Source organism: Orbicella franksi, chromosome 4 (assembly GCF_964199315.1).
Source record: "Orbicella franksi chromosome 4, jaOrbFran1.1, whole genome shotgun sequence".
Classification (NCBI taxonomy): domain Eukaryota; kingdom Metazoa; phylum Cnidaria; class Anthozoa; order Scleractinia; family Merulinidae; genus Orbicella; species Orbicella franksi.
The window spans coordinates 824,801-852,735 of NC_138148.1; the positions used below are offsets into that span (position 1 = coordinate 824,801).

At 37.8% G+C, this 27,935-nt stretch overlaps 2 protein-coding genes across 2 annotated transcripts; one reads left to right on the top strand and one right to left on the bottom strand.

Annotated features, from left to right (window-relative positions):
• Positions 1–6: 6 nt before the first annotated feature.
• Positions 7–4,232, top strand: LOC145485764 (uncharacterized). The gene has a single exon (XM_081464388.1). The coding sequence runs from the start codon at positions 2,109–2,111 to the stop codon at positions 3,294–3,296; it is 1,188 nt and encodes a 395-aa protein (XP_081320514.1). The 5' UTR covers positions 7–2,108; the 3' UTR covers positions 3,297–4,232.
• Positions 4,233–4,258: 26 nt separating this feature from the next.
• On the bottom strand, positions 4,259–27,519 carry LOC145485762 (phosphofurin acidic cluster sorting protein 2-like). The gene is made up of 25 exons (XM_081464386.1): positions 27,025–27,519; positions 24,121–24,208; positions 22,303–22,392; positions 18,270–18,395; positions 17,412–17,503; positions 16,894–16,943; positions 16,382–16,464; positions 16,009–16,077; positions 15,815–15,877; positions 15,029–15,201; positions 13,991–14,042; positions 12,789–12,866; positions 12,518–12,703; positions 11,939–12,043; positions 11,515–11,621; positions 11,036–11,190; positions 10,597–10,704; positions 10,142–10,244; positions 9,249–9,291; positions 8,602–8,635; positions 8,050–8,188; positions 7,252–7,348; positions 7,033–7,141; positions 5,599–5,721; positions 4,259–5,440 (listed from the first exon to the last, which is right to left on the bottom strand). The coding sequence occupies exons 1-25, from the start codon at positions 27,144–27,146 to the stop codon at positions 5,322–5,324; spliced, it is 2,514 nt and encodes an 837-aa protein (XP_081320512.1). The 5' UTR covers positions 27,147–27,519; the 3' UTR covers positions 4,259–5,321.
• Between the last annotated feature and the right edge of the window lie 416 nt (positions 27,520–27,935).

The window sequence follows — 27,935 nt, forward strand, 5'->3', positions numbered from 1 at the left end:
GAATAGTAGCCTGAAAGTCACTTCTCATTGGTCACATGCAGTCGCTGTTCACGAAACAGATGCTTAGTCTCGCAAAAAAGCAGACACTTCAATATTATGGTTTTGCCCGACTAGTTCTACAATCATCAATACAAGCAGCTAAAATTTTGCGAACGATAAACTTCCTCTATTTTTGTTACATCTTGACTATATCTATACAGTTTTGATTTTATTCGTTTGTTTCAGAGCGATATCCTTGATTTAGTTTCTTCAGTTGTTTTTCAACAAGAGACGAGATCATCTTTTGATTCCCATTTAATATTCTTCCCATAACCAACATCAAGGCCCCACCCACACAATATACCCCCGTGAAAACGCGTCCAATGTTCTCCGTTCACACTACGCTGGGAAATGTGAAAACCGTATTTTTACAATAACTTTCTACTTCCTCGCGCGCTGATTGGCTCATTTTTATCATCAATAAGAGTACAGATGGATAAAATTTTAATTGTTGCAAGCTTTCAAGTTCAACTTTCAGCTTTCAAACTGTCAACTTTTTAACCAATGAGATTTTATGGACTTTTTTAAGTAACCAACCAAAAAGCGAGAAAAGTTATTGACAATGTTCGCGTCATTTTGAATAAAATTCACTTATTTTTGTTTACGGCAAGTTTACGGCGTCTTTTACCCTCATTTATCGCTGGTTTTCAGTGTCACGCAATTCAAAATAGATCAAAATAAAAATCAAAACCGGTCAATAGATAAAGTCCAGAATCTGGGAAATGAAAGAAGGTAAATATGCAAAGACTCTCGCCAAAATTCTGGTCACAGCAATTTTTCTTATGCGAGATATGCGGAGAAATTTTTTACCCAAATTTATAGAGATTTGTATGGAGACGCCATGCTGGTGCCCATCCGTATGGGCACCAACATGGCGGCCGGAAACCAACAGAAACATCTGTCACTGAGTTTTGCTACAAAAGAGTGAATTTATCCCTCGAGGAACTCAAAACATTAAAACGATACTTTTAATTTTCCAAGACATGAACTGTTGAGATAGCCAAGTTACCCTAAATATGTCACTTTTTTAACCATCATGACAGCTCTCTAGGCCGTCATGTAAATGCCGCGTCACGCAATAGTTTAGAAATTTAAGCGTAGTGTATCACAAAACCAAGAACCCATTCGGAGCGACAATTTGTATGAATATTAGTTTTCAACAGCTCTTATACATCATTTAAGTAAAATCTCAGGAAGATCAATAGTTTTGTAGTTCGAATTTTAGTGACGTCATGTGAAAACCAGCTATTCCGGGCATTTGACCATTTTGGGGTCTCGTTTTTTTAAGTGCCTGTCCTCTTACTGATGATAAATTTCGTCGTAACATTGTCAAAGTTTACTGCGGAACCACTCGCCTGCGGCCCGTGGTTCCACAGCCACTTTGAAAATGTTATGATGCAATTTATCATCAATAAGAGGACAGACGCATAAAAAAACTAACGTCAATTTGCTAAATAGAAGTCGTAGAAATAAAGCTGCGTTCTCAAATTACAGTAATTTCTCTGGCGTAGAGTGGACGGGGCCTAAATCCTTCATCTTTGGGGAGCTAGTAGTCTCCTCCGCAGCCGTTTTTTGGCATGTCACGCAACGCTCTTTGGGGGGAGCGTTGCGTGACATCCCAAAAAACGGCTGCGGAGGAGACTTGGGAGCTAGCGGTGGGTGCAAATTTCAACATAATAAAGAGAGATTACTGCAAGCCTTATGGTACAAAAATTTAAAGACAAATAGCGACACGATATTTTAATATCGTGTCGCTATGTGTCAATAACGTTTTCTTTCACTGCGAACCTAAACCTCCGGGATGAATTGTGGCGTTTCGTGATTATTCTATTTTTAGTGTGTTATGATTGGAAGTTATTTTTGGTATGTGTCGGCTTATTAACTCATGACACATCCAATGCTTTCTGAGAAACCTGCAAACATTTCCTAGAATTCTCAGGAGCGATCTGATTGGCCTGTCAAATTAAAAATAGTCAATTGCATCGTTAATAGGCCCAGGCACGTCATCAAAACAAATTTTCCACCCGCTGGTTCTTCCGTGTTGCTCTCACTTTGAAAGTAAATTCGAAATGGCGACGAATCTAAGAGAAAGCTACGAACTTCTCGGCCTTCCAACTAACGCTACTGAAGAAGAAGTGAGAAAAGCGTACAAACAGAAGGCGCGCGAATGTCATCCCGACAAGAATCCTGATGATCCACGAGCGACGGAGAAATTTCAAGCGCTCAGACAGGGATACGAGAGAATTGTGTCGAGCGAAGAAACCGATGAGGATGTTGAATATTTCAGTGGATTTGATAACTTCTTTCATTTTGTAATGTTGCGGGAGATGATGAGGAGGAGGATGAGAGAAGAAATGATGGCCAGAATGTTTCAAGGTTTATTTGCGGACGACAGTGACCTTGACGAAGGCGATGACTTCCTGTTTGGAAGGCCTTTCTTTCACCAGCGTTCAAGGCATCAAGGATCTTCTACCAGGTCACATAATTTTCGGTTTCGAGATCAGGGAGATACTCAGAATGGAAGATCGTCATATGAATGTGGGTCTTCAGCAAAACCACCAAAGAAACAGAAAGGTCGGAAGAAAAACTTTCGAAACAGTGACGGGGCAAAACAAGCACAAAGACCGAGATCCAGTAAACAGGAAACCACGTTTGATTCAGATCGAGATGTAACTACAAATTACAAATATGGCTGGGACGATTTTAACGGAGAAAGAGAAACATGCGGTGAAGAGAGAGCAAAACCAAATATGTTTTCCAAGTCAAAGCAAAGAAACAAGAACAAAAGCCAAATGACAGCATCCGAGTGGCAAAAAGGACGAAAAACCAAGAAACATCACAAGAAGAAGCAAACTGCGAAATCCTCCAACTCGCCTCAAGCTTCTGAAGAAAAATCAGACTGGGATAACAGAAGTAAAGCACCCAGAAACAGCAATGGACGACAGGACGAGGAGGAGCATTGTTGTAGTTCAGCCCCATCGTCTCCAAACAGTAAATGCTGGGAAGTTGGAGACGCAAAGAATGCCGCTGAAGGTAAAAGCCAGCTCAACTCCGGCCAGTTTGGTAATGAAATGAATGCAATGGAATATGATGAGAAGATTAAAGATACATGTACTAGCGAAAGAGGAAATCCTGGTGATAGTAGCAGCGAGACGATCCCAGAAAGCCTGAAATGTGAAAAGGATGGAGCCAGGGGAGATACTGTTGATAAAGAGGAAGAGCTTAGAAGTAATCTAAACACGGAGAAACAAGACTAAACAGAAGGACAGAAAATTTCCTGATGACAACAAACTTGATCCGTATTACGCGTTGCTGGTCTCTGTTTCTGTTTTACTGATATATCTTGATTGTCTTACATACAGTTTATATGCTAAAACAAGCATTTTTTAAATGTTGTTCCCCCGAAAAAAAAAGCTTCTTATTACACCCCTACTTGCCCATACCGACCACCTCTCTACAACAGCCACTTTCCACTGTCCCCAAGGTGGCCGTTGTGAAGAGGTTCGACTACATTTTATTGTGTTACATCAGGCAATTCAAAGGGTTTCAAACATGTCGATCACGCGTATAGAAGGTACATCACGCGCACAACAGTTTTCTATCAGCAGAAACAAAACGGAAATAGGGCCAATCAACTTCACGGATTCAAAACAGACTACGATAAATTTACACTAGGTGGTGATAGTTGATGAGGAAGAAGGCCGAATCAACTCATCCGCTCGCTCTGTCCCTTTAAAACGGCGGGATTCGTGACCAGTCTATTGCAAAGTCCGCCCGGTAACCATTAGCTGGTGAACAGTTATATATTCCTGGTAGGTGTTTAATTAGGTTGCTTTGTATTAGTTCCCATTGGGATAATCAGACCAATATATACCACTCCTTGTGAATATGACACAACTTAACCGCCGACCAGTTAATTCGAGGCTGGGTTTTCCTTATTGTAAATTAGCGTGTAACATTTTCTTTTATTCTCTAGCTTGAAACCCGTATTCAACATGCCTCAGATTCTTGATAATAAACTCGATTACTGCTGGCGGCTCCCTCCACTATTTTTTGTATTATTTGCCTCCTTTACTTACAATAGAAATGTTTTCTATTCGGCTGAGCGAAGCGAAAGAGAATAGAATGATATGTTAACTCAATTAGCGTGACAGCGTAACATGGCGTGACACAGCACCTACTGTCTCCAATTTCAAGGCGGACACAAGTAACACAAGTGCAACTGTCTGGTGTTTCGTAAATCGAGGAACATAAATTTATTATTTTTTCACTATCCGCATCAGAAACCAACTTAAAAGTCAGTCTTGAAATAATAAAAAAATACAGGTCGAATGCAAAAGCAAAATTATGTAAACAAACGTCGTCAACAGCTTGAAAAGCAAGCACGAGAATTCGCCGAGTACAAAACTAACTTCATTACATGTTATCGAGCCAGATATTTGAATCATTCAAGAACTTGAAATATACATGATTAACACGTCTTTGGAAAGATATTTGATAATCAGTATTTTAACTTTAATACTTTTGAAAGGAAAGAGTTCATTCTTTTTTAACAATAAATTTTCTATAATAAATTATAAACCTCTTAAATCGCTTTGCACATCTCAAAATACAACTTAAAAAATAAATTCGCACTTTGACTTGTTTTCATTACTGTCGAAATAAAGCTGGATAAGTTTTCAATCTTTGTACATTCAAGTAAATAAAATTTTGAAATCGATGTAGCTTTACCCCATACTTAGTTCTGGGAAAAAAAATTATGCACCTTTATGCGCCCTTGGCGCTTCTCAATGGCTATATCTCCAAATATCATAATTTTCTATTAACAATTTACACGAATTTAAGCTACTTGTTGATATATTTCATAAAGAATAGACCAATTTCGATGTATTAAAATTCAGCCTAACACAATAGACCTCAGCACGAGGCTCTGGGGAATAAACCCCACAAACTCTGTAGTAATTCCCCAGAGCCTCGTGCTGAGGTCTATTGCTTTAGGCTGAATTTTAATATATCGAAATTAGTCTATTCTGTGACTCTAACAGAGTATTTATGTCACACCACGTGACAATAGGTCATTTCCATGTTACCTGTTTTAAAATGACATCTGATTAGAAACGTTCAACATGAAATGACCTTCATTCGCGCATGAAGAAATCTTGAAAATTTGGAACAGGGTCTAATGGGTAACTCAGAAATTGTCCACTTGGTAACCAAAATAATCTCAACTTATAAACAGTGCTCGCGGGCAGGAAAAACAAAAGGTAAACTGGAAAGGAGAGTTAACACGTGGTCTCTACTCGCCCAAAAAGGCCAATGGGAAAGTATTTGATATGAGTGGGCCACTGTGACGATAATGAGAAGAACTTGACTCCGCTCCATGTCACGCCATCAATAACAACTGAAAGTGACAAGAAAAGAAAACATGAGTACATGTAAAATCTACTCAACACTTGCTTGGGATAATCCCTTGTTACAAAACACTCTGAAGATTGTAGCTGATTAACTAGGGATTTATGATAAGTCACTGAGTGATGAGCACATGTACTATTCACTAACCATTAAGTGTACTGCTTTGCCCTTTAGTAGTACAAATCAGCTTTGACACCACCATGGCCTGGTTTCTAGACTCCGTGTCTTTCTCTTTGGATTTCTTCATGGACCGCATCATCGCCTCAAGTCCTGTGCAAACAATAAACATAGATCTATAAACCACGATTGACCGTCGAAGTTGGGTTTTGCATCATTCATTTTATCTGAGTAAGAGTGGAAGTCCTAGTTCGAAATACAGCGATGTTTTTCGTGACGTCACGAGCTCTGTCATGATCACCGTAGTTTGCAAAAAGCAAAGAATAAGACTGAGAATTATAAATGCCAGTGTTCTTTAATCAACGCTCCCTTCGTGCTACAACTTGGCCACATCACTAATTTTGAGGTGCTCTTTTCATTCGCATCGATTACTTTTCGATAAAGTAAAAATAAAAAGTCAAACGACTGTATCGTAGATTCAGTGACTACAACTTCCCGGCCGCTGTGAACAATGATAACAGATTTTCGACGGAAAGCGTTATTTAGACCTCTCGAGAGTAGTCTATTTCTTTGCAAATGCCACGCGATCCCTTGAGTCATTTTGGTTGTCTGGCTGACGAATTACCGGAGCTTGAGCTCACTATAAAATGGCCGACTTCGAAAATTTATGGCCAGATTGAAACTCGGAAAATGTTAAAGAAGTTCGTTGGAAAGACTTGTTCAAATGTCCTGAAAGTACTTTGAACGATTCCGAATACTGTTTGGGCTTCGATGTGAACGAATCATCTCGGTTTGGCCACACTAACAGAACACTCAGCATGATCTACTGTACCCTGCCAGGTGAAGCTATGATCTCAACTGACTAAATTCCAGACAGTGAGAAATTGCTTCAGAATTTCAACGATAACCAACCTCAATCCGTTAAGACGTTTTTCATGCTTAAAGATGTCAAGGACTATTTTAGTTTAGGGTTTACAAATTTTTCGTCCAGGTTTAAGCAGGCCACGACACTTCTTCGTCAAAATCGCGATTTTTATAGTATGCTTAGTCCCTGTATCTCGCTGGAGGCTTAAGCTCTCCGGGAAATTCGCCGACTAGAAAAGCAAACTGATTTTTGGAATCGGTTAGCATTTTCAGAGAAGTATAAAATACTGTCAAAAGGTTTGAAAAAGACTTTTGGTGGAAAATCTGTGAAACTTTTAGACTGCTGGGGCATTGAAGTTATGTTAACTTTAAGGTGAGAAGATTAGTGCTGCTTCTTAGAACTGTTTTCAATTGATTCGAGGCAATTTGCTCTTAATTTCACCGCGCAGTTTTAACCTTCCTTATAAGCTTCTTGTAAAAAAATATTGAACCCTTGGACTGTAAGTCATTTAGAAACGGATCTCTCACAACCCTTGTGCAAGCAAGGTCAAATTAAGAGTTCAAAAAAGGAAATTCAAAGAAGAAATAAGGAGCCCACACCTCTTTTATTGCGTTCTTTGGTCACAGCCGTCACTGACAGCGCAGACGGTTCCTCTGGAGTTGGGAGTCTGGTGACTACCAGGGTCTTAAAAGTTGTTTTTAATGACGACTGAAAGTCAAGAAAAATGATTTAGATAAAGCTACTAACTATGAACATGTACGACGTATGAGGAGATATGAATCTTGAGCTTTTTTCATAATTGCCTGAAGACTCTGTACCTTATTGATATCTCTTTTGTTTCCACCTACAAGCCAGTAGTCGACTTGAAGATCCATCTGCTCGCTCGACCATAGGCTTCCTCCGCTATCATGGGGACTAGGAATAACAAGCTTTAACAATAAATACTTAGAATTCTTAGCGAGTGAGCAAATACAGGAATGAAATGCACAACAAGGTGGGAGAACCCTACTTAATCCTAAACCGGCTAACTTGAAGACAGAAGTTCCTATTACGTTTCCAAACCGAAATATCATTTCGTCATGAGAGAAACGTCACCTTAGTACGCAGCAACCCTTCTTCAAAACACAGGCCCAATCAACTCAAGGAAATATCACTGTATAAACCTAACCATAACCTAAATCTTATTTTTGGCAGTGATGAGCTCTCCTCTACCATCTCAATAGTTTTTTGCGGGTTTCTATGTACAGAATGCAATCAACACTGCAGAGGCAAAAAGGGGCAAGAACAAAGAGACTTCTCGATATACATATATAAGCAAGAACGTGACGGATTTTAAGTTTTATTAATGCGAATGAATACGTATATGGTTATCTTTATTACTGTACACATTTCTGAATTTCTCAAACTTTTAGCTAGATACACGACCCACAAGCAAATCTGTTGCTTTAAACCAAATCGGGCTGGTTTAAATAGAACATTGTTGTTGTTGTCAGCTGTATCTGTGATCACGGTGGGTACTTGAGGTCTGATTGCACTAATAAACCAGCAACAGAAATTTCCACCAGCAAATGAGCAGGAATTACGTCCTGCTTGTTTAAAGTAAAAACGTTGCGCACCTTGTCAAAGGAGAGCCTGAAGATGGGGGCGTTTGTGAAGTTCCTAGAGAAGGCGGGTGAGTTTCACTCCTAAGAACGGTCCCTGTGCTTTTAGACCCAACACTGGTTGGAGTGCCACTAGTTGCTACAGGTTCTTCGTCTGTTTGAACGCAAAGAAAAACGAAAAGTTCAATAAACGCTAAATAATTAAGTACATAAAATGAAGTAAAATGGTGTATCATACGTGACACATACTAATGAATCATTAAATAATAACATAATAATAATGATAACAATGATAATATTGATAATAATGATCATAATGATAATAATAATAATGATAATACCGATAATAATGATAATAATGATAATAATAATAACGATAATGACTATGATAATGATAATAATGATAATAACAATGATAATAACGATAATGATAATGATAATAATAATAGATTTATATAGCGCTAAAATTATAAAATATTCTGAAGCGCTTTAGAATGTAAGATTAAGATTATAGTAAAAATATCAATGAGCTTAATAAAAAAAATGAAATGAACTGAGTTGCATCACCTTGGAATTGGTCTGTTGAGCCAATCCTGACATCCTGCAATGAATACAAACATGCAACATGATCAATTAGCAGTAAAACCCGCGTAACTTCGATTTCCGATTCATATGGCCCCAAGATCCTCCCAGACAACTGGCCAGAGTCTCAGAAGTCGTAAAACATTCTTATGAAACCAACAACAACAACAACAGCTTTATTTATCCCTTTTTTATAGATTAAATTACATAGTAGTATAGTAATTAAATTGAAATAAGGGTAACTGACAACCTGAAATAACCTGAAATAGTTAAGATGCAGCGGAAGAGAGAGAACAGACAGATGGAGAGGAGAGGGAGGAAAATGGAATAGAAGCAAGCTTGATGAAAGAAGCTGAGAAAAAAACAAGCTCTGGACAAAGCCAGGTCAAGGTAACCTGGCCAGGAACTACGCAGGAATGAGGCACGCTCAAACAAATACTTTTAAAACTCGGGCCAAGAGCGTCAGAATCCAAAACCGTAAAAACCTTGTAAAGAGTAAACACACTTTAAAGATTACAGATAATCAGTGAAATATAATCGCAAAGTTCAACATATGTTTAAGTAGAAAGAATAACACCCCGAATTTTGAACAGCTAATATTTTAAATATTGTAAAACTAAAATATTACTTACGCAAACAAATGGTAAGAAGACTTGTGAGGATCCTTCTTCAGATCTATAAACATAAAGACAATGCACTCACTACTATCAAGTGCACGTATCACCACCGGAAATGAATCAAGGAAGTCACGGAGCACAAAACTTTCGTTTGAAACTGCTGGTTTGAAACTGGACGGAAGCTGCTGCTTCAGTTAGAGACACATTAACTCCCTTGGGTCAGACGAAAGTCAGACTATATAAATAAAGTAGTAGCAGTAGCAGTAGCAGTAGCAGTGGCAGCGGCAGCGGCAGTGGCAGCGGCAGCGGCAGCGGCAGCAGTAGTAGCAGTAGCAGTAGCAGTAGCAGTAGCAGTAGCAGTAGCAGTAGCAGTAGCAGTAGCAGTAGCAGTAGCAGTAGTAGTAGTAGTAGTAGTAGTAATAGTAGCAGTAGCAGTAGCAGTAGCAGTAGTAGCAGTAGTAGTAGTACTATCATTATTACTATTCTTCTTATTATTATTGTTGTTGTTGTTGTTGTTGTTGTTGTTGTTGTTGTTGTTATTATTATTATTATTATTATTATTATTATTATTGTTAAAACCACAGACACCTTCTTTAAGTGCTACAGCCGGCCCGGCTTAAACTGCAGGACGTTTAAAGTTATTAGATCATATGGGGTCAGTTATACGATCTATCTTTGTGCGAGTCTTCATACAGTTGGGAGAATTTGACGATGCGCTAACGCCAAGGAGTTAGACAGTCTCGTCATTGGTCTCGTTAAGTCTTTCACAGTACTGTTTACTTTTATTTGCATCTATTTATTTCACCGCACAAAGCATGAAAAAATTGAGAGAAGAAATTAACAGTACAGTAGGGCCCAGGTAAGTCAGTTTACCTAGTGTTGCATGGCTTATACAGGAATTCACTCACCCCTTTGGTTTAGTGTTGACAAGTGCCTCGGCTATTGGCAAATTGTGAATTATCGTAGCCGCTGACAAGAAAGTTTTGACTCGGCTGCTCACTTCCTCAAAATCTATGGAAAACAAAATATTGAGAGGTGTTCAGACGCTACCTGTACTTTCAGACCTGCTCAACTTTTTTTGACATAACTTGACAACTGAATGATAAACTAGTGCCTTGGTCTGGTCCCGGAGGACAGCCCTCCCATATAAAAAGGACCCCCCAGGGTTCTCGTCTGGTCTTAACGATCAGCTTCTACAGCATAAGGAAATGAGTTCAGTTCCCACCGAGATCTCAGGGCAAGACTGTTTCTTTTAAATGAAATGTACAGTACAGAATGACTGGTCACATGTTAAACATTTACTTTGATCACAGCAGACTGTTAATCTTGTTCTTTGACAGATAGAGAAGCCAAAGCTACATACCGACGGCAGTGTCGGAGTGTTCAAACGCTTCTTTCCAAACGTTGTCCATAAAGAGCGAGTTGTATCTTGGGTCTAAGGCTGCAATGTATTTGGCTAAGGGTTGGACATCTTGAAACAAAAAAAATAAGACAATTTACAGACAGGATTGAAGAACATGCCACCTTGTGTACCTGTTCAATAAGGACGGCTTATCATCAACATCATCATTATTACTGTTTAAACTCTCAGTTGATAAAACTAAACACAAAGATCAGCACATAGGGACTGAATGCAAAATTGCCCAGTCACTGCGTTAACAAATAATCTGTTTGTTAAGGATTTTTCGCTATGTCGTTACATAAAAGTGAAAAATCTTCTCTTGTTTGGAAGAGAATTGTGCGTTACTGACTGTCTTAGGAGTGACGCGATATGCCACTGAATATAGATAGTCTTAACTTACCAAGAGGTATGAGGAGAAAGCGAAGAAATGTCTGCCAGTCTGATGGCTTGGAAGAGAACTGTTCCACGTATGGTTGAAGAACAGCACTGATGTATGACTCTGTGCCAGCAATTGCCACAGCAAGCTGAGGAGGTGAAGCTGAGTGCGTATTACAACTATGGGAAAGGAAACAGAGAAACCAAGTGATACATTAAACCACAATTTGATTAGGATTTAAGACATTTAACAGTGTATGGCCCTCAGCCTGCGGCCGCGAACCGTACTCAAGACTTCGGGCACAGCATTTCCCAGTACCAGAGTGTTCCAATACGGACCTCCCGGCCGGCAAATAACATTTATTTACTGAAGACTGAAATATTGAACTTGTTAAATTGATAAGTGAATATAAACGTTACGCTCTTCGCTCACCCTATAATCTACGAACAATATACAAAAACGAGAGAACGGTTAGCACTTAGGAGTTCTTAATGAATACTTACAATTTCTGGTATTTATTTACAATGGCCAGAAAAACAGCATGCACATCTGAGCTGGATCTTGTACAAATCATCTTCACAGCTTTGTCACAAAGCTTCAGTGCTAAAAGCTACGGAAAAGAGAAACGCATGTAAACTTTTCAACACAGTAAGATACAATAATACACAATTTTTAGTTCATTTCACGGTTCAGCTGCATCTTTATGCGAACGTGTAAAGTGCCGCCTCAGAAGTGGAGTCTCACGCTTACGTCGACTCCATAGGTTTGCGTCGACTCATAGGTTTTTAGGACAAAAATTAAACTACGCTTTTGGGATGATGCAGGTGCGGGAAGGGGAGAAGAAACAAGCTCTAATTAAAATCACGAATCAAATGGTGGTATTCATGTAGGAGTGTATCATTAACTTAGTTTTAGATGATACCTTACCTGGCCTTGCCACTCAGAAGTATTGATCAACAAGATACTCTCAGGAATTTCACTATCTCCTGTCAACACATTGCTAAGTTGTTCGTTTAAGGTAACTTCTGGCAGCTGAAACCAATTAAATCAAAATATTTTCACTTGCTAACAGACGAAAGACAACTAAATATTCAGATATAAGCACAACGCCTCAACAGAGCGGCCATTCTTATTGCGTGAAGGCAAAAAATGATATCAAGCTTCGCCGTTTGGTTTCTCTGCTCTGACGATAATTTCTGCCATTAAGACTAAAATTGCCAGCTAAAAAGGCCAGGAATGCACAATTAAATAAGCTTGCTTGTGGAAACAGACTACTTTGGGGAATTGACCAGAAACTGTGATACATTTTCTTATGAAAAATCTGAACGTTTTACGGTCCATTATGAGGTCTGCACCTAAAACGTAACCTCAAACCTCACACCTCTCCTTTACGATTCAAGTCAAGACTTTCCCTAAAATAGAACGCGATTTACATGTAGTCTCCCATTCTGAAATCTGAGCTACCAATACTACAATAAACAAAGGTATAGCATTGTTTTAACCTACCTGAAGGTCTATATCACTGTTTCTCCTTTTTGTTACAGTTTCCGACTCCGCCGCTTTTCTTCTTTCCTTAAATGACACACTGCGCCGCACAGAAGGCACTTCATCTAACCCTCCCCCTGACAAGGCGTCAGAAGTGTTTGTAGAGTCTGACAGGTTTTCTCCGTCAGAAGGTGGACTCAGAGCATCCTGGAAACCAAAAAAACCCCGGCGTTTAACAATCAATTCTTAACATCCTTTTAGAGACTATGGTCGACATTACATATGTGCTCACCATGTCGCGATCTGGTTGCATGTCTTCCTGTTCCACTTGAACAGATACTTGCGGGCTTCGAATGTCCTCCTCGTCAATCTATGAATTGTTTGAATATGAAAGCTTCAATTGAGATCTGTCAATAGGTGCCAGCTCAATGGAGAGAGAGGCTCATTGACTCACTCAAATTCCTCTTTAAGGAGTGACGTAAAGATTTAGTTTAATTCTTAGAGAAATTCTGGAAGACCAGCCACGGCTCCAAATTTCTTTTTCATGCCCCCCCTCCCCACCTCCCCCCAAATTGACCGTTAGGTTTCAGACAGACTATTATTTTTCATATTCTTGATATTGGACTGAAACTAGCTTGCAACTGAGGCTATTGCTGGAAGTCTGGTGTTCTAATTTGAACAAAAACTTAACTCTTGCATTACCTCTCTTCGCCTAGGAGTAAAATAAATTCTGGTGAATCGTTGCAAAACACACTAACCTCTTTTTAATGATATCCCCCCTCCCCTCGCTGCAAGGGCCTCCATTACAAGCTAGTTTCAGTCCATTGCCAAGAATAGGAATATGGCCTATTCTTCAGGATGATGTGGGTAAAAAATTAAAAGGCATATTTAATTGAAACAACAACTACAACACATAAAAATAATTTACTATGGGCTATAAGAAATATATCTGGTTATGAAGATGTCAGTGTACATAATACAGATTCGTCAACAAGATTTTAAAAAACTGGATTATTTGATAATGTAATTCAATCATGGTATAAGGACAATAGACCTTGTTAGCTTAGGTGGTTTGTTTTCCCATTTCAGACCAAGCGATATTCTCTAGAGAATTTTTCTTTTATACATTTAAAAGTTATTCATTCATATACACATGACTATTTGAAAATTTGAAAGCAAAAACTCCCAAGAGTATCATCACATGGTCTGAAATTGGGTAACAAACTGCCCAAGCTAGAGAGGTCCATTATACCATGCCCTAAAAGCATGATAAGCATATACATAATTTTGAGGGCCATTTTTATTTTAATTAGTTTTCTATGTTTTGAGGGTATTTTTAATGAAACAATTATTCTTCTTGTTGGATTTGAGATAGTTATGGTCAACTTGGCACTGTGCACTGTGTTGGCTTTCTATAAACTCATATCCAATGTGTGCTAGTGGAATAATTGTTGAATATTACTGAAATCTCTGGGCAGTCATTGTTTCACTCACCACAGTGTGACTTGGCACATTTTCAGTTGAGCTTCTGGGATCAAAGAAAGGTCTGAAAATAGATTGTATTGATAAATGCAAATCAGATTTGCTTGTAAGTCATATTTGTTTGTCTATGAACAAGGTAACATGTTGACCAAGCCAAAACACTCAGCTGCAGCTAAGGTAAAGTCTGTATCAGGTTAAGTGGGCCATATCACTAGCGCTTATACTGGATTTCAGCTTCACAACACAACAGACAGAAAACAATAATGAACTACTAAGTTTATTGTGCATATTTTGGCCAAGCACCAGAGTACAGCAAATAAGTAATCCAATACATCTTCTAAATTCCTCTAATAATCACCACCATAGTGTAATAAAGCTACATAAATAACAAGAGCTGGGCAACCACTAACAAGGCATTGTGGTTAGAACTGGGGCCAGAAAATAACCTACTGAAAAAAACCTGTAGGGAAAAAATACAACAGGAAATCTGGGTCCAAACTCCTACAGCCCATCCTACAAGGCCAAATACATTCAGAAAGAAACAAATTACAAATTGTAGTGAGTGGTGTCAGCCTACAGCCTACTGTAGAATGATTGCCCATGTGCAATCCCAAGCTTAAATACTCACACACCATTACCAATGATGCAACAACACTGAGGGAATCAGGCCCACAACCTTTTGCTCCCATGCAACAGAACTATTTAACTTCTGGCTATTTTGCAGCCACTCAATCGCCAGAAATTCCATTTTCTGCAGCATCAAACAACTAGGTGTGTTTCTACTCCACACCCAGTGCGATGCTAAAACATTGCAGGGTTCCCCTTTAAGCACTACATTTGACGGTACCTATTATACACATGGGTGGAGAGAGGCAAGTTGTGAGGGTAGTGTCTTATCCCAAAACACAACACAATGTCCTCATTCAGCCAGGGCTCAAACCCAGGCCACCTGATTCAGAGTCCAGTGCTCTAATCATTAGGTCACTGAGACTCTCACTTCATCAGCAGTACATTGCAGAATATCACTTGCTATAAAATGAGTGCAGTCACCTGAGAGAAGGTTTGGGTGTGGACACAATGCTGATGGTATCTTCAAGGAAGTCATTTTCAGCATCACTATCCAAGTCGTCCAGATCATCAGGGAAAAGGAAATCATCTGCTGCTTCATTCTCTGGAGGACTGATATCAATATCTCGATATGTTCCCATTTCATTTTCTAACTCCTGAGGAAAAAAATCACATCATTCATAGATCATCTGATTTCTTTGTAAGTCAAACAACAAGCTCAGCTATTACTGCTCTTACAACTTACGGGGCTCTCATTGGTGCAGGCTCTAGAGATACATGTAGATTCTAAAGAGGATGGGGGGATATTACGAACTCACGAAGTGACCAGCTCCCAGTTGGCTTGATAGCTCAGTTGGTAGAGCACTGCACTGGTATCACAGAGGGTCATGGGTTCAAACCCTGCTCAGGCCTGGATTTTTTTAGGGCTTAAATTTCACAACTGCAATGATCAATCATGTCTTCATATTTGTATTTTGTTAATATTATGTCAGTCAATTTTTGCTACTAGCATCACAGACAAATTCTAGAAAAGAGCCCCCTGAGAAAAATGAGTACGAAAGAGCTAGGACACATCAGAGGAAAAGCTTGGATAGGAAAACCTGGTACAGAAAAATGTGAAAAGAATTTATTTGCAAGGACTCAACAGGTGACCAAGAGTTTATAAGTGAATCAATTAATATTCAACGAAGTTTTTGCTGTCTGTTAAATTTACTTATGAAGTTTTTGTTGAGTTTATATTTACTTATGAATGTCTATGTTTATACTCACCTCTTCTGGTACTTTGAACTTTTTTAGGAGTGCTATAAACTTTTGTTTAAAATTCTTTTGGTGCTAAATGAGAAAAAGAATAAACATCTCCACAAAATATTCACTAAAATCTAATGTTAAAAGATATAGTGTCAAGACCAGCATTGTTTAACACTAGACATTAACAATAACATGACTTGTTTACAAGTAGAAACCTTTGCAGGAATTGTTATTTTTCCATGTCTTATTTTCCCCCCTTGTCTCTGTTCTACATCAAGAATATCCTACAAAAGATACAGAAGAAACGAATGTTAATATTCCAGTAGTTTTTGCCACAGTACTGTGCAAGAACTGGCCTGTAGTATTAAAATGCGTCTGTCTTGATGCATACCAGGAGATCCCAAAGAGATGCATAGCACCACTAACCAGGAGGTCCAGGCCCTGAGCAACAGCATGTAATTAAATGCAATTTAATCACCATTTGCAGTTGCTGACTTCCAAAGTGCAATGTCTTATAACTGTGTGGTAAATATTACTATTTAATGTTAGAAGATTTCCGCAATAATTATTGAACTAAATGGTACTTACCGCATCTCCACCACTATCACTTCCTTCCTGGTCAGACAGAGAAAAGTCATCATCATCATCACTGGAATTGTCATCACCATCGCCTGACGAAAAAGAGAGCAGTTATTAACTATTTGAAACTCAGAAATAAGATCAAGAGGAGGAAGGGTGGGAAGGGGGGGGGGGGGGGGAGAGGAGCAAGACAAACTGGTACCAACTTCATTTTCATCTTAAGTTATTGGCTGATCAATGGTTTATACTATGGTTTATCATCTTCAAAAAATACAAAATATGCTGTGACAATCACCCAAGACAACTTTGAAAATTGGACCAGCTATCCAGAAATCAAACTGCTGCACATGGGTGGAAGTATGCAACTGAGTCCCTTTAAGGAAAAACATTTCAACATTATTTTACAGCCCGGTATTGTGTGTACTGTGCCTAAAGTACAACAATAAACACTTTCTATACCAGAGATACCCTAGAGAACTCTAATTTTAAGGGACATGCTTAGGTAAGATCACTCAAAATACCCCTAGCTGATGATCCAGTAAGCCTGTCTCCATCTGTTTCAACTGGCTGGCTATAAACAAAAGAATATGCAAGAGTCAAAATATCAAATCTGTCACTAACATAATTTGTTTGGAATACTTTTAACACTCAAAAGGGGCAATTATTTGATGGGAAGAACAAAGTGAATAAAAAGAAAAATTATGAAATTGAAGAAGTACAATATTGTTGTTCATAGATTCAGGGCAAAAAGCTTTATAATTTTTCATTTCACTCTTTCATCGGATGGGGAATTTCCAGCTTTGGGTCATCATTGATCACATGTTTCCCTGAAAGTGTTTCTTCTAAAAACTTTTTTTTTCTCTGCAACCAAAAACTATCATGAACTGACTTACATGAATTTTCTTACATAAATATTGAAGTCTTATGTAAATATTCAGACTACATGTAAGTCACTGGAACATGACAGGCACTGTATTTACGTTATTATAACTGATAACACACTAAGCAAAAGAAAATGTTGCATTGTAGTTTACTGAACCTGGTAAGGGAGTTAACAGTAACTTGGGCCACTGGAACAGGACTTCCCTTCATGTACAATTTAAGCTGGTTGTCTATGGAGTGCTGAAGAACCTGGGTTGAAATCATTGGAAAAATATCAATGCTGTCAAGTCATTAATAATAAAACTAATAAACAGAAGTCTTGCAAAGCCATGCATAAGCATGTGTTTAATTAGTGGAATCATGAACAAAAATTTCCACAAAAATTAAATTAAACAAAGAAAACAACTACCACAGGGTAGACAGGTGCATGCACTGTATACGTCTAATTACATGTACAACCAAAAAATCTTTTCTCTGTCAGTGACCAAGAGAGATTTGTAAGCGAATGCTGGAAATACATGTAACAGTCACATATCAAACATTTTCCAGCCAAATTTGTGAAATTGTGCAATTAATTTTACTTTATGATGAGACATTGTGTCCAAGCACCAAAACGACTTAACTTTCCTTAGTTTTGTTTAATTAAGATCATGTTGTTAGACCATGTTTGCTCTGAAACATATTTAAAATCACAAATCAAACAAATCTGCAGTTTATTTTGCTCAAACGCACTTGCATAAAATGTGAAATGAATGCCTGCTTAAATATCACCTCATAATGCATTGCTAAGTATTCTTATTACTTTAAGTAGACCAATGGATTGAGTCATAAGATTTTTATGTGTTTAGCCAAATAAATTTATTGTATGTCTAACTGATATAGAGATTTAAAGGACACATGTCCTGGTACTCAATGAAAATTATCTAGAACTAGTAAACAGTGTAGTTGTAGAGAATATTCACACTGTCACTATGTACTTGACTGTCACTTTATGAGAGTGATGTTTTCATCTCACCTGACCCATGTTCACAAGTCCTACTGCCAGTGTTTTAAAACCAAGAATGGTGCGATTCTTGTACTTCTTGCGCCTTTGAAGCATAATTTGAAGATTGTTTCCTGCTCTCTTCAAGAAGTGTGGGTACTGAACAAAAACAAAATAATTATCACTGAAGAAACATGAAAACTTATGTATACTTGTTACAACATGAAAGAAATTAAGGCAATGAAATTAATACTGCTAGTCCTGTAGAACATTATGTGGAATGTTGATGCCATGTACACTGAATATGTTTGGCAAGTTCTAAAAAACAAAATTAATATTTAATGGCTCCATAGTTAACAAGTATATCTGAGTCATCAGTAAGTTTGGAAGTCCATGGATGTTCAGATCCAAGATGAAGTAATGTGAAGTGTGAACCTCACCCACATGATGTAATGCAGCTGTATCCATACATGTACATGGATATTGAATTCAAAAGGTTTCATTAAATGAAGAAGCTAGTCATAAAAGGGGATAAGTGACGACTTTGGTTGCGTTTCTTTTTTTTTGCTCCAAATTAGCTGAATTTTTGCATGTGGTCTTCAATGTAATAGAAAAACGTGGTTCTGCATTTTTGTCGCTGGTTTTTGCTTTGTTTTCGAGTTAAAACGTATGCAAAAAACTTGGCTTTTCCTAGCCATGTCTTTAGCAGTTTATTTGTTGAACAGCAAACAGGCAGACTGTTTATAGTGTATGAAGTCAAAATCAAATCCCACAGCATATAGAGCAGAAATCTGGGAACAGATTGTTTACATTGGTTATTGTGACGTGAACACAACACATGAATCGATCGAGCGTCAAACGAAATGCCATCGAACAAAAAAGAGATGTGCCGGATTAGAGTTCTGTCAACTAATATCTTAGGCATTGTTTTAAAGTACCTTGTATGCCTGCCTGGTGGTTGAGAGGCATCATAAAGCCTCGATAAACCCGTAAGTCATCAGCAAGTTTTAAAGAATCAAAATGTGTTCTGAAACTTCGAAGGCAGCTGATATACCGTAACCGTGTTATCAGCGTTCAAAGTCAGATCGAGCCAGGTAGCAAAGTCCAAGAGCAGTTCTTGCCCAAGAAAAATACCCTCTGGTGAGTTGTGGCCCATTTGCCAGGCGTTGCTAGCGTCAAAGTTTGGAAAGCGAGAACTGGTTTTAGACTTATAAAATTTGTCTTGTATCCACCGCCATGTTTTCCCGCGAACGAGGTGTAAAGACCCTTCCCAGCATGCATTGCGATTATGTTCTGTGAACGTTTCTCGAACTGGTAACTAGATTTAAACATAATAATGGCCAACGAGTAGCGATCGATTGTAACAGATCTGTGATCCAGTTTGCGTTGATTTTATTTCAAATCGGCATGATTTGTAGTGTTTTGAGCTTCTGGGATCAGGGGACATGCAGATGTATGGAGACCCGTACGTTGCGTAGAAGGGTTAATCTGTTAATCTGTCAGCCCTATTTATAGAGCGTTTTCACGTGGAGTCATCAAATTCTTAAATCCAAAACTAAACAGCCACCAAAGTTGTTATCCTCATCAGGCGTAAGAGGTACCAGAGCATTTTGAACTTGGAAGTTATGGCGGTGCGTGACATAAAGCTACAATCTCGTTTGTCGAAAACTATGTATTTATCTCGTGATTTTTTAGCCATTTAAGACGTAGCTGTATTTGGAAAAGTGCTCATTGAAATGTTTATTTGTTTTATTTTATTTTTATTTACACCTTTTTTGACTTGAAATCAACATCATTGAGCTTATACGTTGCGTGAAATTACCATTTTGCTGTTTTCTAAGTGAAATTAACATCCTTGCCGTCAAGCGTTAATGTGAAATCAACATTTTAACCTATTTAGACCTGAAATCAACATCATTGAGCTTATGCACTGCGTGAAATTGACATTTTGCTGGTTTCTAAGTGAAATCAACATCCTTGCTGTCATGCATTAACGTGAAATCAACATTTAAACCTTTTTTGACCTAAAATCAACATTTTTGAGCTTATATGTTGCGTGAAATTGACATTTTGCTGCTTTCTACGTGAAATCAAAGTCCTTGTGGTCGCGGCGGGCCGATCCTTTGTTATGATAAACCGAGGCGAGACTTCGACTTATAACAAAGGCTTGGCTTGGCTATTATAACAAAAGATCGGCTCTGTTTATCATAACAAAGGCCCGGCTTCATTTATTTGAAGGCCTTGGTGGGAAAAGGGCATCAGGTATTTTAATCAAAAGTGAACTTTGTCGAAAACGCTCCAAATTTCGCATGCAGTTTTGTTTAGGTATGTTTAGCAAGATTGTTGATTTAAGATAAATATGTCATCGAAGAAACGTAAAAGTTTGTACCCATTTGCAAGTACGAAGGTTTCAAAAACACTCGATCAGAATTGGGCTGATGCATTGGCTGCTAGCAACAAAGGTTCCTGCTTTGAGCAGGAGAAGTTGGTTGCACTGAACAAGGAAGACACTTGAAATTTTCTAAGCATTACTTCCTTAGTGCTTTCTCCATTCAAAGTGGTATAAACAGTAACATCTCAACCCAATGAGTATCTTGTGGGTTTCCTTCACGTTGTTTACAAGTGGGCTCTTTCATTGTCTACATCTAAGCTAAAGTGTCATAAAAATCGAAAGGAAGAAACAGGAGCAAAAATTATTTTGTTACTAACCTGGGTGCACAAGTGGTTGAATTCAGATCTTGCAAAGGATATTTCTCACTGGAGGCAATATTTGAGACTCCTTTGTAATTAATAGGAGCTCTATTGTTAATGTAAAATGAGCGTTCCCTTGGTCAATCAACACATCATTATTTTCACATATTTTGTGTAATTATATCATTACACCAGAAGAATGCCCCAAATTATATTTTTCTTCATATCTCGAAACGAAAATTTCAGTGAGTGAGGTGCACATTTTGAGTTTGTTTCTGGTGAGTTTTTCATGTTTTTCACTGAAATTTGGAGAGAATGCTGCCCAATAATCAGGCAAAAAAACAGACTTGGAGAATTCTTCTTAGTAGTGAAGAGAATGCATGTTTTATCAAAACTCAAAGTTTAACTAGATTGTATTTAAAAAAAAACCAGACAAGTAATCAAAATTTCCCGACACGGTTTTTTAGAGAAAGGTGTCAAGAAGACAGAGGGATGTTGATCGCATCCTATTGCTCAAATCAGACCAGAAACAAACTTGATTAGTAAACTTTAGTACTTTGGGAAATAGGGTGCTATAATCGGAAAATCTTAAATTTTTTTATTTTAGTAAATATACCTTCGAAATCTACAATTCTTAAGCTTTCAGAAAATGTACATGTATACTTTACTGGGGTTTGCGTGAAACATCCCACCGTAAAGTGACTGATACCTTACCTGTATGGAACACTCAATAGACCAGGTTTTAGATGCTGCCAATCTCATGCCTGCTCCCTCTGCAAGTTTTCCCTCCTTCCTACCCTCTACATTTATCAAATCCAAGATGGCGGCCTACTATGAAAATGTGCACTCACACACCAAATACACCTGTACTGTAGGCTAACATAAGACATAAGTTTTGACTCTTTTAATGCTGGTACAAGATATGTTTGTTTTTGGCCAGATGTTTGATTTCACTTACTCGTTTGTTTTGGTCTCTGGGACATGAGCAGCATTTTAATAAACTAATTGAACCCTTTTGGTACACTTTGGTGGCATATCAGGCAAGTTTGGTTGAGCCATGGTTCATATTTTTGCTCAACTACCTCTCACCAAAATACTCATGGCTAAACAAAAGCAAGCCTGATATGTTGCAGAAACCAAAAAAAGTAAAATTAGGTATTTAGTGTAGCCACATCGGCAAAGTGACCATGATATCATAGCCTTGTCAGGTCAGTGACTTGATATCACAGCATCAGGATATCAGGACAGTAGACAAGGCTTCTTATTGGCTAATTGCAAATTTGCCTGCAGTAAGAGCTTATTATTTATCTCTCTTGTGTGATTTTCATGATAATTATGATCACAGGAAAAATCATTAAATCACTAAGATACCAACCTGAAGAGAAAAAGACAAATCTAATTCAGTGTCAATCAGTCCAGTGGATGGAAGAACTATTTCATTAGATCTGAGTATCCGACGGGAACTCTGTAATAAAACAGAATTTATTGCTAGGTATCAATAATCTATATTTGCCATTGATTAATACTGATTGTCAGTAATTATTATTGACTATCATTGATTATTATTGATTGCTGTCACATGGCATTGAAGTGCCTTATTTCAACATGCCATGTGACAGGGTGTGAAAAAAAAAATTATGCTGAAATTTGCGGAGAGGAGGGGGGGGAGAGGGGGTGGGGTTGGAAATGCAGAAAAATCCATCTATTATGCAGAAAACAAAGGGGATTATGTGGAAATTTCAACAGTTAACAAAATTTCAGATAATAAAGCCTTTCCAATGCACCCACCAACAGTGAAACAAAAAGCACTTCAAACTCTTACCTACAGTTTTTAAAGCTCTTTAATATAATAAATTTGTTAAATATCATGCCTGCCAATTTTGATGTATGCTTGATCTGTTTCAAGTATTTGTTGACAGGTAATTCTTCATTTGACACTGGTTTTCTGTAGAACTTTGTTTGAAAACTTGTTCTTGGAACATTCATAACTTAGTAACCAGGCATTACATTGGATGATGAAAAAAACTAGTTTCCAGGCTCTTTGCCTAAAGTAGGTTGGAATGCCTGGAGGTTAAAAATTTGTCACTAATGAATCAAACAGTGTGTTTTTGTCGCTGTTTTAGGAGAAAAACCACTTCAAAACAATCAATCTCTTTGGAATTTTCACTTGTGGGGATGGTAAGCAGCTGCTTTATCACTAATAAGAAACACTTTTTTCTGTTTAAGGCAAAGAAAAGCTGATTATGCAGAGGATGCGGATCTTAGAAAATTATGCGGATTCGCCCCAGCACATCCTGTCAGATGTCCTGTTTTAACAGTTTTTGGCATGATAGACATTACTCTCCTAGAAAGTTGTATGATTCTGATACTTTTTGCCCCTGAAATGAAGGTTCAATATTTGGAGTGGAGCCATACCCAACCAAGTTGACGGAACACCTTATAATAGGGAGAACACACCAAGAAGGCATCCACTTAAAATAGAAAAAAGAAAATGTAAGACTTTGATGGGCCAAGCAGTTGCCTGGCAGAACAATCACATTGAAGAGGTGTTTTGTGAGCCTTTACGTATAAAATGGGAAACACTGACCAAAAATGCATATACCAAGTTGAACTCTTACACATCAAGGACAAAAGATTCAAAGAGGCTATATTAAGTCACTGAATTTGGAAAATGAGGAATAGGCCGCTTGGCTGAGAGTGTTAGGGTGGTGGTCTCGTAATCCAGAGGTCTCAGATTCAAGCCCCTCCCTTTCTATTGGTTGTATTTATTTGTGGTGCTCCTGAGTTTAACTCCTGGGGTACACTTTGTAAATATCCGCAACTGGTCTGCCTCCTGCCAGCTGGGATTGTTATCTATATTGTTATGCTTATAAGTTATGCTTATTTGTATAGTGTATAATTTGTATCAGAATTTGTTGATATTGGCCCTGATACTCCCATTAGGGAGCGGCCAATGAGGATATATTTTCATTTAATTACGAAAGAGTATTGAGGCCCACAAAACTCACTTTTAGTTCTTCCTTGTCCAGAGTGGCAATAACATTATTGTTTGGTGCACTAAATCAGTGATTCTTTAACATTAGGGCCAAAAGATCAGTTGAAAAACAATCCACTCTCTGATTTCAGGGCAATATTTCACCATAAATATTGTGTGTTCAGCTATAAGAAATATGTCAGTGATGTCTTTATTTACCTGCATAGAGACTGAAATAATAACTTCTGTTAAGCCTGGCTCCAGCGGCTTTAGTAGTTCCAATCGTGTCAGTGTCATAGTACAGAGCCTAAAGTAGAAGCACAATCAAGTCAATACATAGCTCTTGACTTTTGCAGGGGTAAACCACATAAAAAGTTTAGTTATTCCATGTAAAAAGATCATACTGTCAAGTTCCTATGATAACCCTTCATCTCAAGTTTGTTCATAAGGCTTTTTGGTGGGAAAAACTAACTATTGGACAAACTAACAAATAATTATACATTATATCTGGGTTTATGCTTGTGAGAAGTGATGTCACTCAAAAAAATTCTCAGCAACAAGCCAGGGCATTGCATACTACCTTGTCATTGTCACTTTGTACCTATGCTCCTCTTGAAACTGTGAAAGGTCAGGCAAGAATTTTTTTTGTTCAAGATTTCTGGTCCTGAGGGTGTGCATGTTTTAACAGAAAGTTAAGCTGCGAGAAGGATCATAATCTTTATCATATGGCTTGTGTTTGTAGTCGATATCATGGGTGCTCTAATTGGCTACTTTTAGGGTGTTATTCTCCTGTAATGCCCAAAGGTCGATTACAGGCCTACAAAACCAAAGCAAAAAGTTGTATAAATAACAACTTATTAACCTCAAATGTTCCATCTTTACAGGGAAAATCTAAAACCTCGACCTTGCTGTAATGACAGAGCGATTGGTTTAAGATTTACTTGTAAAGGTCTCACCCTTAGTTTATAAGTAGTTAGTAAATTTATGGCTTGCATTTACTTCCAATCCTATATTACCTCTTGCAGGAACAAACACATTTCAAATATACTATGTAGTTCAAATACCAAGCCATTGTCTTAATGTAAAGTAAAGCCAGCCAAGCACACAGAGGTCAGAGAATAACAAAACATGTCAAAATAGTTCACAGGTCCATTAACAGACAATGCTCATGTCCATCATATCCTGTTTCCTCTGCACAGAATGTGGCTCTGTTATATTTTCTATAGTTAAAGAGGACACAGTGATTATTTAAATAATTTCATAAGCAAGTATTTGGTGACATCAAGGAATTAATGTTACTTGAGCTTTCCACAAGACAAAAAAGTTCTTAATATATGCATTGGTTTATTTTTAAATTAATATCCATATATCAAAATAACCCTTGGCATGTAAAGCGCTAAATTATACATGAGGAAAACTGATAAAATAATGAAAGCCTTCTTATTGTAAAGCTCAATTTCCTTACACAATAATTATTATTGATGTCAACTGTACTGAACATCTGCTTGTTAATTTCAATATTTATAACAATAACATTTGTTGTGTTTTTAAATCACACAAACCATACAATCTAGCTATTTTAGGCAGTAGTCAGATCACATCATTATCATATAAAATCATGTTCCTTTTTTAAAACTGGAAATTTTGAAGGTTTGACATTTTCAACTTTAAAACCCAAAAGGACTTTATATTTAAAAGCTTGAACGTGAAAAGATTATTATAAATAATTTCAAGCAAGAAAGGTTTCAAATCACTGTATTTGAAAACAAACCCTAATAGTTTTTAGTGATATTAAAATAAGCTTTATAAAAAGCCAGATCTTTCGGTTTCCTTCAAAGACCCAAAATATAATTCAATCACCTATGGTGCTAAATCCCAAAAGAGGATTAAGGAAATCAAAAACTCCTTTCTTAAAACTCTGCCAGATGTCTAACCTCAACAAAACCATTATTAGCTGGAGACGTAATTTGCATACAAACAGATCCGCTCTCAGGTTTGTGTAATTTTTTCCAACAATTTGAGTACTTTAAAATCAACAAATCTTATGGATAGAACCAGAGCCCTGTGTCTAAAACGTAAATTAAAAAAAAAAAACTTAAACGCTTTTGTGCAATGGCTACATTTGATGATATTTACAGCAGCATGCAAAGCAAGAATTAATAAATCCTAATCGGCCATTTTCTCCACTTTGTCCAAAACAAATGTGAAATTTTATTATTTCAAAAAACTTTATCGTTTTCGTTTGAACCTTTCTTCGCTTGACTCGTATGTCAGAAAACGACCTCGCTTTAATAGTCACGCTCCAAGTTTTAAAAGCGTGCCATACCTTTGAATGTGTCAACAACATAAATTTGCATTTTTGCTCTTGAACCACATCTTACGTTTAGCGAAATTCTGAACCACAGCAGAAAGATTCTCTGTTTGCTCAAGGTCGAACACAAAGCGAAAAGCTATAACGCTTATCTGATTTTAATTTGAAGGCGATGAAGGCGAAAATTAACGCTTGATCTTTCTTATTCGCTTTGTCGTGATCTTTGTTCCTTGATGAACTTCGATCCAAATCAAATTTCGCATGAGCTGTTGCGTGGAAAGACATAGCAAAAATAATTTCATAACTGTGGATAACTCCAATGCAAATAAATTTGTTAATCAAAGGATTAAAGATAAGATGTGCAAGTTTCACGACCGCATAGTTTACTTTAAAAATGTCACTACCTCCTTTGAAAAACCTCCAAACGCAAAGTGAAAAAAATTGTCATATTGGAGACGTAAGATTGCAAACTTCCAGAATGCCTTCACAACGGCACGTGCTCCGATATAACTATGTGCACTATAAACGCGAATGTTTTCACTGACAAATAAAGATTAAAGATTGAAGCATACACTCATTTCTTTGACTCCACTCTGTGGTATTAAAAAAAACTTCGCATTTTAATTTGTGTGGAGACTTAGAAAAATCTAATGATTAGAGGATTACAGTGCATGCTATATGAGAAGCATTTCAACAGAATACTACAAACTAACCTTCGGGAAACAACCATGCATTACTGTCAACTGAACATGCTGTCTTAACAATATTTGCAAGTGCTTTGAAACCCACCAATACGTTTAAAACTCACTCACCGCGGTACACAATTGGGCGATGTTCTTTCTACTTCCCAAGTGGCAAATAATTTCATTGGAACTGGTCTTTGGGGTGTAGATGCTATCGAAACATCTCGACGAATTCCCCCGACGTCCGCCATCTTGAGCAGATCTCATATTGTTTTGGTAAACTACGCGTGCGCATTGGTCGGTAACTTCCGGTAAAGTTATTTTCATCACTGACAATCACTGACAATCACTGACAATCACTGACAATCACTGACAGTGCAATTTAAATTTTTACCAAATTGAAGTCAGCTGTCCTGTTATTGACAATGAATTGTCAAAGTAGTTTGCGGATCCACTTCGCCATCGCCTGGTGGATCCACAGCTTCTTTGACAATGTTATGACGAAATTCATGACGTCGATTTGTTGCAGTGCGACTACTCAAAGCGGCCCACTTAGACAAGAGTTAACCAATCAGAACGTTACTTGAGAACAAAGGATAGCGATCCTTTACTCAAAGTAAACCAATAACATTGAAGAATACGAACAATAGATCTTAACAAAAACTTAAAACGCAACAAAGTGGGAATTGTTGCGAACCGCTCAGGAAACTTTGCTTTTTTTCGATTGGTTAGTTTCGATTCTAAATTTTGTACGTTTTTCAACGGTTTCGGTTTAGTTGCCGCAATATAAGGGTGCGTTCCTTTGGGGTTATCCGGATCCAGATCAGTGATCCAAGATCACTCGGATCATGGTGCATCAAAGGAACCGACGAATCCACTCTGGTCACGGATTCATCGGTTCCTTTGATGCGTCATGATCCGAGTTATCTTGGATCACTGATCCTGATCCAGATCATCCCAAAGGAACGCACCCTAAGTTTTCAAGCCAGGCTAAATTTCTCGAGCGGAGATTTATAATTATGCTAATTCGCTGTCAAGGA